The sequence below is a fragment of the Harmonia axyridis genome, chromosome 3, assembly GCF_914767665.1.
Source record: "Harmonia axyridis chromosome 3, icHarAxyr1.1, whole genome shotgun sequence".
Lineage (NCBI taxonomy): Eukaryota > Metazoa > Arthropoda > Insecta > Coleoptera > Coccinellidae > Harmonia > Harmonia axyridis.
Window position 1 is genome coordinate 19,176,574 of NC_059503.1, and position 15,290 is coordinate 19,191,863.

The following is a 15,290-nucleotide window of genomic DNA, read 5'->3' on the forward strand; positions in this document are numbered from 1 at the left end:
TAAGACTGAGACTGGAGTACGATACAGACGAACGAGGGTGGCATTCGACGTTAGAGAATAGACGGACATAGTTAGTATTCGACGTTAGAGAATAGACGGACATAGTAAGAATCCGACGTGATGGACGCATATGATTAGAAGTAAAATATATTAGACGCAGCTAGTTAGATAATTCGACGTTAGATATAGATGGATATACTCGAATAATCAGACAATAGACTAAAGTTCAGTGGCTGTATATTCAATTGAAGTTGAATTGTACATAGTGTAAATAAACAATAGTCAAGTTCCGGCGGCATTTTGATATAAACCACTAGACAACGATATAAAAACCCTACATACATACAAAAGTCATATCTATGAATATTAGCTTGGCCTTATGCATTGAAACATCTTTCATTGGATCGTCACAGTTTTGCGTGTTCAGCCAACAAAAAAAGTTACAACAGCATCCACGAGCTCAAAAATTTCATCTCCAACTATGACAACTCAAATGATTTCGGGATGATCAGTTTTAAGCAGATGAAACTACTTCAGTACTTCAATTTCTCCATGATATTTCTTTATATTATGTATTTCTTGAAAAAAAAAATTAATCTTGATTGAAACAAAATATGCATAACATTTCTGGAAATCTATTTAACTTGGTGATCAAAATGCTAAAACTTTTATTTCGATACTTACATTCTGAGGTTTTTGGCAAAGCTTTCTCGTGCCAATTGACGTAGGTGCACCCTCTCTCTAGGGATCATGGTATTTCGTCCCGACATCATTGTTAAACTCATCAGTTGGGCTATCCAGGAATCTATGCCCAAAACACACCCGTTTGCACCATTGTGGAGAGATGACTGAACAAATACGAGGATTTCAAATAAAGTCACCGATGCCTCGCTAGAGCATGACGTGAACTGTGAAGTCAGCAATGCCACTTCTCGGGCATACGGAGTCACTACAGATTAATACTTGTATAAATTCAAAGTAGAGGAAAGAACAACGACAGTCAGATTTTCCTCCATTAGATTGCGAAAATATGTCACTGATGCGAGAAATCGCATTCGGACCTAACTTCAACAGTTCCTGCTTTGAAATTATTACCTGTCGTGGAAAAGGGAAACAAATCATAAATTTCCTCGGGTTGTTTTCGGGAGAACAATTTCTCCTTTTCACACATCATCCTTTTGTATATTATACAGGTAACATATACCGAACAATCAGTTTCTACTTGAAACTATGAAAACAACAGATATGGCAATTTTGTTGTCATCATGACTATGCTGATATAATACATACATAAAAATGTCGTATGTGTATGGAAATGAATGTGTTCATTGCCTTTATGCATTTGAACATCTTTCATTTGATCGTCACAGTTGTGCAAGTAGAGTGTCTTTTTGCAAAAAATTAACAATATTTCATCCAACAGAAACAGGTAAAAAACATTTCGTCTCCAACTATTTAAAATGATTTCGGAATTCATCAGTCTTATGCAGAAGAGAAAGCCACCAAATCATTGAATTGCATTAAAATTGATGGAACGCTTCAGTACTTTTCTCCACGATGTTTCTCTTTTTACTATGTGTTTCTATAAAAAATCTTGATTAAATTATAGCAACCGTATCAATATTCCGACATTTATACATATTTCTCTGCATTTAGTAGACAATCGAATTTTGAACGCAAGTCTTGCAACATAAGTATAAATTTGATGGATCACCCAACCTATCGATGTAACACAAAATAATTATAATACTTTCGAAAATCTATTCAACTACCTTTTGAAAATCTGAGACCTTTTATTTCGATTTTGAAGTATTTATATTCTGAAATTAACACTTATATAAATTCAAAGTGGTAAGGAAGAACATTGAACGACAGTCAAATTTTCCTCTCTAAGATTGCGAAAATTGTGATTTGTCACAATTGTTGTGTAATGAACACAAGAAAAAAAATTATCCAATTTGGTCGTTTCAACGTGATGCTCCTACCAAATATCCATAGGTCCTCTTTCTTATATATATTTAAATATTATATGACATTATTGCAGTACTGCAGTATGAAAGAACTGTTCAATCAACAACGACTTCTAGAATCACAAAATGTAATATCCTTTACGCATTGCAGTGCTCCTCTTAAAGATCCAAAAAACATTTCCGTAGATAAAAATTCCAAGCAAATATGCGAAATTCGATATTCCATATTTAAATATTCATGGGAATGTTTCATTTCAGAGGTCCGCTAGCAAATTTGTTTCCACGAAAACTCCATAACCTCAGTCTGATACCTGCTTGTTAATTCAGAACTTGAGGGTTCAGTTAATATTCGGTAACAGAAAACTTTCACCAACCAAATAAACACAACTCTACTTTGTTCCAAACGTTATTTTGAATAAACAGTATTGATAACAACGCCCACGACAGAATATCTGGCTGTTGAATTTTGAAATCAATATCGAACTTAGGATCAAATGTCCGAAGTGCAGTTCAATCTCAGAATACTTGGATCTTGTCGGTAATACCTGCAGAATATTAATTAAATTCTTGCAATCATATGTTTAAGGATAATTAGTTTCAATTTCAATATTATTTTATCTTGGATGAATCTTACAATATATCGGAGAGTGACATAAATTTTTTATGTAGCTGTAAATTTAATTTTTCGTATTTCTTCTGAAAATCTGGTGTAGAAGGGTCAGCAACCGCCATAGCTCGAGGAAGTCTACCGAACTATCGTCTATATCAAATTGAATACTGAATCATTCAAGCGAAAAGAGGAAAGCAAACAAGATTTAGATAACTTTGAATTGGCTTCGGTCTATACTAATATTTTATTGTTTGGAGAGTACGGAGAAAATCTTGTTTTTCTCAGAAAATGTTTTGATACATAATACGACTTGGTGAATTATCAGGACGATGTCGTCAATTGGAAATTTGAAAATAATGAACGTGGTATTCATATTCTGAAATATCTAGGTATAGGCAAAATTTTTTTTTATATCCTACATCCCTTGGCTTCCTTAAGGTTTCTCAGACATAAAAGCTGATGCGAGTAGAGAGTTTTTCTCATCATGTTTTGATGTATCTGTATTATAAGATTGGTAATTTTATAAATTGCAAGTAGTAGGAAAAACACTGATCGTTGAAGGAAATTGTTACTAATCAATGTTCTGTAGAGTTCTACATCGTAATATTTTCGGAATCTATACTAATAATGTGTTTTATGGAGCAGTTTTGTTGTGAATAGTCTCAATAACCTATGAATCAATTTCAAAACTCCTTTCAAAGATACAGTATCGCTGAGTAATATAGGCCAAGTTAAATCCCGATATTTCCAAGCGATCAGGACCTACGTGAGTTCAAATGAAATAAGTCGGCGAAACAAAGTATTTGCGAATTGAAAGGTGATTTTGCAGCATTATTAAGAAGCAAGCGTTTGAATCTCCACTAATAAAATTCACATCATCGTAAACGTATATTCATAAAGATGAACTTTGTCTCTCAGAGTTTTTTAATTGAACGCATACTTTAAGAGATGTGGAATAATAGTTATTTATAGTACAAGGGCAGAAGGCATTGGTATTCCACGAGTTCAAAATTCAAAAACGAGCCACGAAGTGGCGAGTTTTGGAATGAACGAGTGGTAGAATGAGCCTTCTGTACGAGTATTATACATTATTTTCTCTAATTCATTGCATTTTCATTGAAATTAATGAAATATTTCCATAAATATAATTTAGTGATTTTTGTATTGAAAAATGTTGGTTGGCAGAACTGATTTCTTCAAGGCAAATTGATGAATAATTGACAGATAAAGCCGTAGCGGAAAGTTCGGAGTGCCAACATAGAATAATAAAATATAACCATGAAAACTGTGCGTTTCTGATATATTCTCGCACGATTTTGTTCTACAAGATGTGGAAGAATGAACGGAATAACCACAGAATTGGAGAAAGACATTTCTATTGACATTGTCTACTACTATCATTGAAATGGGCGTGACGTGACCGCTGGTTAGTTTATAAATACCGAGTTACGCTCTCCGATTGACTGATTTCTTTTGACAATAATAGTTTTTTGTTGAATATCAGAATTAAACCTGTCATATCATCTTGCAAACGAGTTCAGGATTTCGGAATGAATTATAATGTGTAAAATAAGGAATTATTGAATTTTGTATATAAATAATAAATGTTGTTTGAAATAGTATAAAGGAGTTTATAGCATTTTATCCATTAGCAATATATAGATACTTTTTTTCTTCATTCTTGAATTTCATCTAAGCGCAATGAAGTCATCTCATTTCTTCTGGTTTCACCACGCCATTGTGAAGCGGTCCATTGAAGATATCTTCCTTCTAAATCTTATCTATACGACAATTAGCCCCCAGCGGAATAGCTTTAACATAATGGGAAACGGACGTGAAGACATTACAAGGATTCCATTTCTCCATCTCAGCCACGAAAATGTTACAGTAATCCTCTGTTAATGAATATATAAAACTCAAGAAAATTTTCCCTTAAACAAATAGATGCAAAGCATGTGAAAACATTGTGTTATAATGTAACGAGTGGAATTTAAAATTGTAGCTCAACTACCAACCAACAGTTGTATCACAGTATCGGAGTAAATTCAATTTCTCTCCTCAAGGTACGTGCAGCTCAGGAAAGAAGGAACCGATAAACGAATTTATTTCTAGCTTTTCAATTAATTGCACTTCATCCAACTACTTCAGTGGGAGGAAAGAAGGAGAATAACGGCAGGAAATTTCAGTGTTCAAATTCTTCTACGAAATAAAACTTCGAGAGGAAATTCCTCCCTGGAGAAAATGCCTATTGTAAAACAAATGTATTCGAAGTGATTCAATTCAGTGTTCCATTAACTTCTATTTTCTGGCATCGAACGTGTCACAAGAGTTTCAGTTTTTCAGAGATTACAGTTAATTGTCACGTTTCACCATTTAATCCGGGATTTCAGCTCTATAGAAAATAAATCGGATATTTCTGTCAGTTTCTGGTGAATCATGTGACACAGATTTTTCGAATAGGGAACATGTACTTTATTCTCAAATGATTTATCATTTTGTATGAAGGCAAATTTGTTCGAATTCAATAATGCTTATAATTTAATGGATTCGCTGCCAACCTGATGGAAACTCATTATAAATAAAACAGACAAATTGCTAAAATTATATGAGGTGTACAACTTTGTTGTATTGAACATGTCAACTTACAAGCCAAATTCTCATTCGCGGACAATTTCAATTTTCCGCTTCAATAAACAGAAATCTGCGGCTGGGGCTCATCGAATGCTCTCAGATACCTGTGGTGAGGCCGCTATTAGTGAAAAAACGTGCTGAGAGTGGTTTCAACATGTCCTAAACATTGATTTTGACGTCGAAGACCAGCATGGAAGAGAGAAGGTTTTTGAAGATGCAGAATTGTAGGCAATACTGGAACAAGACTCGTGTCAAACGCAACAAGCCATTTCAAAACGTCTGAAAGTCATGGGAATGATTCAGAAACAAGGAAAACAAGGAAAAGCTAAGAGAGATGTTTGTATGCTTGTGAACAGCTGCTTGCAAGGCAAAGACGAAAGAGATTTCTGCATCGCATTGTGACTGGAGACAAAAAATAGGTTCATTACGATAATCCTAAGCTTATAAAATCATACGGATATCCCAGCTATGCTTCAATATCGACGGCCAAACCAAAAATTCAAAGTTCCAAGGCCATGCCCAGTATTTGGTGGGACCAGCTCGGCGTAGGGTATTATAAGTTGTTAAAATCGATTGAAACAATCACGGGCGATCGTTATCGATGGCAATGGATGCGTTTGAGTCTAGCATTGAAATAAAAACACCGCAATACATCGATAGACATAATAAAGTGATTTCACAACGAGACAATGCTTATGGAGTCAAGCATTGTCACGCTGTAAAATCACTTTATTGCCAAAGTGGTCAAGACATACTTAGAAACGTTGAAATGGGAAGTTCGACACCACCCGCCATTTTCTTCAGACGTTGCTCCCTCGGACAACCACTTATTTCGATCAATGGCACACGGCCTGGCTGATCAGCACTTCCGGTCTCATGAAGAAGTTAAAAATTGGATCAATTCGTGGATCGCATCAAAAGATGACCAGTTTTTTCAATGCGGGATTCGTATAATACCCGAAAAAGAGCAGAAAGTAGAGGCCATAGCGATGGACATTACTTTAAATCATGAATGTATAACCAGTTTTTCACAATAAGGCCTCGAGTTTCGAAGAAAAAACGGTGGAAGCTAAATTGTATGACGATGTACTATTTCAAAATACGTAGAATTAACTTCACAAATTAATATACAGGGTGGCCATTTGAAAACGAAACAGACGAGATTACAGACGAAATAAAGTTTTTCGATAGAAATGCTCGGACAGGTCGATTTCTGTTTCGAGGGGGACAACTTAAGATGTAGGTTACGGACGCATAGCGCTTCAACCCTTGCTACTACAACCCTCACCCCCAAATTTTGAATAGGGAAGATGGGGTGAGTGATACCTCATTTGAAAGGTATTTTTATACTGATTTCAGCACAGTTATTGTTTTTTCATTTTATGCATTAGTTCTCGAAATATTCTTAACTAAGTATTTGAAAATGAAGTGGTGTTTTCATGGCACTTGTAGTGTTTTGTGAAAAATCGACATTTTGAGCTTCAAAACAACCATGACTGGCTTCCTTCCAAACTAACTAACGCATGAATATTTCGAGAACTAATGCATAAAATGAAAAAACAATTACTGTTCTGAAATCAGTATAAAAGTACCTTTAAATTGAGGTATCACTCACCCCATCTTCCCTATTCAAAAATTGGGGGTGGGGGTTGTAGCAGCAAGGGTTGAAGCGCTATGCGTCCGTAACCTACATCTTAAGTTGTCCCCCTCGAAACAGAAATCGACCTGTCCGAGCATTTCTATCGAAAAACTTCATTTCGTCTGTAATCTCGTCTGTTTCGTTTTCAAATGGCCACCCTGTATGTAATAACATAGAAAACAACTTGTTCCTTTCCTAGCCCAAAATGGCATTTCGGATAGCCTGAATACCCTGAGTATAAAGATGTAGGTGGGTTTTATCAGGCCTATCTGAATGATCTTGAATAATTAATTCAGATTAAGATTGGAGCGGTAAATACATCGTGAGCCGAGAAGTAAAAAGTTAGTAATCTTATTAAGTGCTTAGAGAAGTCATGCAACCAGCCTGTCCGGCTTTCTATTCTGCTATTCCTGATAAAACAATTTAATCAGATTTTACGCAGATTACACCGAAACTTTTTTAATTCAAGTTTGTTAAAAAGGTTTTATAAGCTAGTCGAGATGCTGCGAATTCTTATTCTTCTGTTTTCTACCCGGCTACTGACGGGGTGGTTCCCTGGACAACACGATAACCATTTCAACGAATTTTTCAATTATGAAATGATTTAGGGAATGAAACTTGCCGACGTTTGGTGATATAAAACTTGGGGAACTTTTATTAAATGAAAATTTGAGATCTGATCGCTGAATTGATTTTTGAATTTATTGAGTCTTGCTGGAAGTGCTCGTTATTGAAATCGGAGAAAATATCGAAAAATGCAAGCGAATCTTGATATTTATTGCAGAATGCTTCCAGCTGAGCAACATTTCGGATAGTGAGAATGAGTGGATAGTTTTTTCGAATTCTTTAAGATAGATTATCTATTGGTTAGCAGCAGTTATTTCACTCTGAAAGCCAAGGTTCCTAACCGTTGAAAAAATAAGTTGCTGAATTTGATTCAATACTCAAGCCATTTCCTAATATAGATAGTCATCCACTATACCGGGTTCACATGAATTAGAAGTACAAATACAAATGAGAGGTTTCCCATGTTATTGAAAGAATGTCCTATAAACATGAGCTTGTTCTCTAGATACAGTGCATCAAAGTTAGATTTTTTAAAGTCTTTTTCTAATAGTATTGGCATTCAAAAAGTAATTTGACAGAGATATTACAATTTAGAGTTTACTTCATGAAATATGCCAATTTTTATCGGAAATATATCTACTGCAAGATACATTTTCTCACGTTTTTCATCTAGAACTTCTTCCAGTAGAACACTAGTATTTAAGAAAACTGTTAGAACTAACTTTGATCTAGTACTGAAAATTTTGGTATCTTATCTTATCTGCTACCGATTCCGTGAAGAAAATTTCTCAATATACTGGGGAACATTCGAATGAACGGGTGTTTTTTTTCGAGGTATATAACTTTAAGTTGGCATTACTGTTCAAGATGGCGACCGATTCAACAGCTGTTAAGTGATTTATTCCCAGTTTGGTTTGGCAATTCATCGTGAAAAAACTCACGCCTGAAAAATGCTTGCAAGTAGTGCAATTTTATTTCGAAAATAATGGTTCTGTGTGGAATACGTATCGCGCACTACGTCCATTTTATTTTGTTTAGCGATGAAGCGCACTTCTGGTTGAATGGCTACATCAACAAACAAAACTGTCGCATTTGGAGTGAAGCTACTCCCCAAGTGTATGTCGAAACACGTTACAACCAGAAAAACTGACTGTTTGGTGCGCTTTATGGGCTGGTGGAATCATTACACTTCTTCGAAAACGATGATGGCCAGAACGTTACAGTCAATGGTGATCGGTATAGAGCCATGATTACTAACTTTTTCATTCCTGAATTGAACAACCATGATGTCCAGAAGCTGTGGTTCCAACAAGACGGCGCAATATGTCACACAGCTCGTGCCACAATCGATTCATTGAAGGACACGTTTGGTGACCGCCTAATTTCACGTTTTAGACCTGTGAATTGGCCTCCAAGATCTTGTGATTTAACACCGCTAGACTACTTTCTGTTGAGCTATGTAAAGTCATTGGTCCATGCGGATAATCCACAAACCCTTGACCATTAGGAAGACAACATTCGCCGTGTTATTGCCGATATACGGCCACAAAAGTTGGAAAGAGTCATCGAAAATTGGACGTCCAGATTGGACTACATCCAAGCCAGCCGTAGCGGTCATATGCCAGAAATCATATCTGAAATGTAATGCCACATGATTATCTTGCCGATAAATAAAATTCGTGTCAATCGAATTATCCATCGTTGTTTTATTGCAATTTAAAGTTCTATAGCTCTAAAAAAACACCCTTTATAATAAAAATCGGTCAGTTAGCTATAGGTATTGAATTAATTGATTATAAGTTTCGAAGTTTTTCTCGCAATATGTATAAATTATTCCTAAAGATTCATATAATCATCACATAAAAAGTAGGACTACGATAAAGATCCTATATCTTGAAAACAAAACGTTTTTACTCAACTTCTCCAAAGAATCTTGTTTATAGGTACCTCTAATTCGAGAGCATCTAGTAGTATAGAGAAGAAACCGATAAATCATTATCAAATAACAACAAACCATTACTCTCATTTATATTTATTCAAACTTGTATCCAAATTCCTCGTTTTCATGTGATCATCTATCCATTTCATGAAGTAATTTACATTAGCATATACCCCTGGAATTCCTCGTCCACATCCTACTCCCCACGAGACAATTCCCACTTGAATGAACCGATTTGGTTGATTTTTCATGGGACAAACCAAAGCTCCACCTCCATCACCGCTGCAGGTGTCATAACGTTCACTACCACCAGCACAAATGAAGCTTCTGTGTAGATTGAAGTAGCCTCCAAGTCTAGTACTCCTCAGTTTATAAACGCACTCAGTTCTTGACACTAATGGGATGTTGTTCTTCTTCAACTGCTTTCCTGTGAAGGGTTTTTCTATTGCATCCACACCGTAACCACCAGATTCGCAAAATGGCTGAATTCTTGAGGAAACGTTACCTGAAGGTAAGCAGATGATTTTTACGTTGGGAGCTATTTGAAATGGACTTTTCAGGAACAACAGTGCGATGTCGTTCTTCAGAGTCCGTGGGTTAAAATGCTGATGCACTATTTTTTCAATTATCACACTATCTTGATGTGGGTAAGGTTCGAAATCTGCATCGTTATCTATGTCTCCTGCTCTCACTCTCAATCCCTCAATTGTGTATTGATATACGCAATGACCTGCTGTTAATACAACTTGGGGATGGATTATGGAACCTGCACATGAAAATTTCCAGTATTTTTGATCCTTGAACAGGATAGCTGTGGTCCAAGGTAATTCTCCTATTGTTACCATTTTCCCGCCAACAATTCTTTCAGTTAATGCGATTTCGTGACCGCAGGAGTCGAAGACTGGAGGTTCGTAGATTTCAGCTGAAGCAGGTTCTTCTGATTCGTCCTTTAGTTCAAGCAGCACCTTGTGCATAGGTCGTCGTCGCAAAGAAAGGCAGCAGATTTCACTTTGGTTCTCACATTTCACATCCAGTACCCTGCAACCATACACCAGAGTTGAGTTTCGGTTAGTGAATATTTTTTATGCTGAAAGAATACTCTTCTAGCTGAACTTTATTTTGAAGTATTGGTTCGGATATATCAAGTTAACAACTTTGTTTCCACCGTTTTGCAATAGTTGGCTGTGGCGGTAAATGGTAGTCGAAATAAATATATCGTTGATGTCTTACAATGAGCTAAGGTATTTGTTAACATAACGCCATAGAATTATTAGTCAAATTGTGTCTGCATCATAAAGTTATTCTCGATTAAACAATTATACGAGCCAAATTCTCGTCATTTGCGGAAGGTTTGAATTTTCTGCTTTAATCTGGAGAAATCTGCCGCTTAGAATCATCGAATGCTCTCAAATACCTATGATGAGGCCGCTATCAGTGAAAGAACGCTTCAAGAATGGTGATTTTAACGTCGAAGGTATCCGAAGATGCAGAATTGGAGGCATTACTTGATCAAGACTCGTGTCAAACGCAACAAGAATTGGCGTAATATCCAGACGTTGCTCCCTCGGACTATCACTTGTTTCGATCAATGGTACACGGCCTGGCTAACCGGTCTTATAAAGAAGTAAAAACTTGGATGGATGCGTGGATCGCTTTAAAAGGTGAAACATTTTTTTCAACGCGGGATTCGTACGCTGCCCGAAAGATGGTCGAGAGTAGTGGCCAGCAGTGGACAATACTACAATAAATCCCCAAATTATGGGAAAAAACGGCGGAAGCAAAGTTTTTAGCCCATGTGAATTTTAATAGTTTCAAAGTAGGTAAGATAGGTTGTCAGAATTTATAGTTCTTAGTAGTTTATTTCTCTCTTGTGCCACAAGATGTATAAAGTAATAAAGTCATTCGACTTCAACGTTTTAATTTTTATTTTGTGAAAGCTTACTGGCTATTCTCAATCCTGAAAAATGTTAAGTGTGATACACGTGTGAAAACCACCTATTCTCCACTTGTGAGATGTGTTGGTTTTTCGCCCTTGAATAGTTTCAATAATTCTTGAAATAAATTATACAATTTTCAACACGAACTATAAATCCATTTATCAATCGTTACAATTCAAGATATCATTAATAAAATCAATTAAATATTTCAACAAGGACATTGTGAAATTGCATATTTCTAGCAAATTTTTTGCAATATTTTCATTTACTTCATTATATTTTTATTTATTTGAATAAAACCACTGGTAAACTCAAGCTTTCGATGATAGAGAATTATTGGTTTGAAACTTTGATATCAACAGTTTTCGTATATTATAAAAATAAAAGTCGATATTGAAAAACGACAATTCGATTTGAAATGTGCTCAAAATGAAATAAACGAAAAATAGTTCTATTTCAAGAATAAATTACTTTTTACTGTACCTGAGGAACAGGTATTTCGTGGGTATGTATACGATTCCTGCTACTAACTAACAAACATCTTATATATTCAAGAAATAGGTTCATGCCAGAATAACATACTGTATTTTCCTTGCCTACAGCAATCCACAGAAACAATTCGTTCATATATTTTGCACATTAGGAATAGGACACGTCCTACACGAAAAACTTCCAGGGAAATAATATTATTCAAACCCCATCGACATAAAATTATTCCTTACTGTATAAACAGGGCCTTTAGCATGTTCGAAAAAGAGAATACGTGATACTCCAGAATATTGGAACTCCGCGTCTCCTCATAACTTCAATTCGAATACTTTTCTTTGTTTCAGAGATTTATCGACATGTTTCCAATATCAAGCAGGCACATATAGACCCTGAAACCCCTTGGGCCATTGGTCCGTCGCATATTAAAGCAAATAACAGGTTCACATGGAACCGGAAACGCACATCAATATGTCAGCCAGTATTATTCGCGAATATGATTTACAATCTATTGAAACTTACCGAATGTCCACGAGGTCTTTGATATTGGCACCAGAGTTGTTGTCGATACACATGTGTTTTGGCACGCATTGACAATTCGATGGTTTCGATGTTTGTAAGATTACTGGAGTGACCATTGTAGCCACTAGAACATAAATTGTATGTTGATACATCTTGTCACGATAGTGTTTATATCGACAACATTAACGTAAGTTACAAATAACAAATTATATGTTACGAAACGAGATCAACATGCAACATATTTTCCATATTTTCTTCTTCTTCTTGTCAATGTAAATTTCCCTCTCGTTGAAACTATAAAAATAAAAATATTTCAGTAATATATGAAGCTAAACAGAGCAATGAAGTAATTTTAGATTGTCTAATACGAGGATTGCTTTTTATATTTCATACTTTCAAAAATCCAAAAATAACCGGAAATGTGGCCAATGTTCCATTAGACCAAAGTAGAACAGTCAATTCAGTGTTTGCGGAAATTTGAAATACAAAATACGCTCTATTAGTGATGACGTCACACACCGCCATTTTAGTTCTCCTGTCAGTGTTCGGAATCCAAACAAACACATTGTCATTCAAATTAGTACGTTGTCGTTGAAGAACTTGGCTTATTTTGATAAATAAGATCATTTAAGGAACGATTTTACTATTAATTGATAGACAGAAGGCACGATATTAATGCCAGTAAGTTCGAACTTGAAGTTCAACTAATAAACTCGGCTTTTTACAAAATCTGGGGAATCATAAAGGATTCCAACTTACTGGTATCAACCTCGTTCCTTCTGTCTATCAATTAATATTGAAATCGTTCCTCAAATACACTAATTTATGAAAATAAGCCAATTCCTTCAATGACACCGTACTAATTTGAATGACAATTTATTTGTTTGGATTCCGAACACTGAGAGGAGAACCAAAAATGGCGGTGTGTGATGTCACACTAATAGAGCGTATTGTCCTTCATTTTGATAACGTGAGCTCTCACACTTCGACTCGAAAAAGTGATCCAAACGTCGAATCGATGGGTCATTTTGTTCAGTCAATGGAAGTATTAATTATGTAGAAAGCGTTTTTCACCAGCAGAAGAGACAGTTGATGCCTTCAAAACAAATATTTTGGAGCTTTCTGATTGTAGGCGAAGAATAAGTTTAAATTTATGAAAAAGTGAATCCTCATGGAGAATATTTTCGAAAACAATAAAGCCCTTCAAATGAATTCTTTAGCTTGATCTCTAATTTATTGAGGCAATATAAAACAAAACTCTCTTATTATTCTTCAAAATTTTGATTCTGGATGGAGATGAAAACGCAATCATTCGTGCTATTACCTAGGTACTATTATATTGCTAGAAAATTAATTCCGTTGAAAAAATTTCTAATTGCCGAAAAACAAGATTCCATTTTCAATTCACAGGATCTTATCTTTAGAGAATAAGACTGTAAGGTTCTTGGAGTTGTAAAATACAATTCTGGTAGCATTAATCACCACTAAATTTTATAACATCTATTAAAATTTCATTTGCCTTTCACAAGTCATTCTGTTCAACATATTTAAGAGGACGATAATTTATTATACTTGTATCAAACTAACATTAATTTTGGCTAACTGAATGTCATTTGAGGGTTGCGTTCCCTTACACGCAATTGACTCCTCATTTATAACCTTGGAAAAGCAATAAATGAAAATCATGAAGAATTATTTATTTTTATCAAAATTTGTAGGATCAAAAAGCATTTTTGATCTCCTAATATTACTTCGCTCCTGATGGCTTTGAAAATATTTTTTTTTTGGCATCGGTGAAAAATAGGAAATTCAATTTTCTTTGAAATTCATAGATACATACGATTAAGGTTAGAATTTTTCATAATTTTCGTATGCAAAAAAATATGGGGCATGCGCCAGGTAGGTATTGAAAGGCTTATTATTTAGTATTTTTCGTGAAGTCAATAGATGGAATGAAAGAAAAAAACAATTCGTATAGAGGATTAAGATTGGAATATTCGAAAAATCTTCCATAACAAGATTGAAAAAATAATTCAGAATAGAAAAAAATATATATAAGGTCATTTGATTTGAAATATTTCAAGAATTTGTTACCAAATACACGAGAAAAAAATTGTATCTTCAACTCAGTCGAATCAATTCGTTCAGATCAACAATGTCAAAATTCATATTGATAGCTATTCACTTACCAGTAGGAAGACTACTCTGTGTATCATAATCAATATATTGGCTCTCAAATTTCACACTAAACAAAATGTAATCATACACATTGCATGTGCTAATATTGGTTTGTTATTATTCAAATAAATATCGAATGGTGCGGATATATATTTCACAACCGTTGGGCAAAATGTAATGACCTATGAATTGGTGTTAGAATGCAACAAATCGATGAACTTTATTCTGCGACAACAATGTGTTCATCTATACATATATAAAATTCAAAGAACCTGATCAAATTGTGCTTATTTTGTACGAATCTCATCATTTCTCGTTAAAAATTCAAAAAATGTCATATGTTCTTAACAACGAAAGTATTCTGTAGATGTGCATTCGTATGAAGAATGCAAGAAGCATTGAAATGTGAAAATCGATATACAGGGTGGCCACTTTTTCAATGGGATTGTATTGGTAACTTTTAAACCATAAGAGTAAGAAGGTCGGTCAAATGGAGAAAAAGTTGCATGCATAGAAGCATTGTCAAGCAGTACAAACAAATCGAGATTATCAGGGCCGGTTATTGAGATATCATAAGAAAACTAAATTCTGTCATTTTGATTTTTCTTTTTTCCCACTTTATTTCAAATATTATTAAAAACTGTTACAGGAATTTTTTATTCGACAGTAAATTGTTCTCAATTTGACGTAATCAGAATTCGTATCCAACGTTTCGTGCTCTCTGGGCCACTTTCAACATCATTTTTTTCAATACGGACCTGTATATTTTATGACACTTTTAACGTTGAATTCAACGATATATCATACATTG

General features: G+C 34.9%; 1 protein-coding gene across 1 annotated transcript; it reads right to left on the reverse strand.

Annotated features, from left to right (window-relative positions):
• Positions 1–9,433: 9,433 nt before the first annotated feature.
• On the reverse strand, positions 9,434–14,571 carry LOC123674630 (phenoloxidase-activating factor 2-like). The gene is made up of 3 exons (XM_045609566.1): positions 14,491–14,571; positions 12,302–12,425; positions 9,434–10,394 (listed from the first exon to the last, which is right to left on the reverse strand). The coding sequence occupies exons 2-3, from the start codon at positions 12,415–12,417 to the stop codon at positions 9,440–9,442; spliced, it is 1,071 nt and encodes a 356-aa protein (XP_045465522.1). The 5' UTR covers positions 12,418–12,425; positions 14,491–14,571; the 3' UTR covers positions 9,434–9,439.
• Between the last annotated feature and the right edge of the window lie 719 nt (positions 14,572–15,290).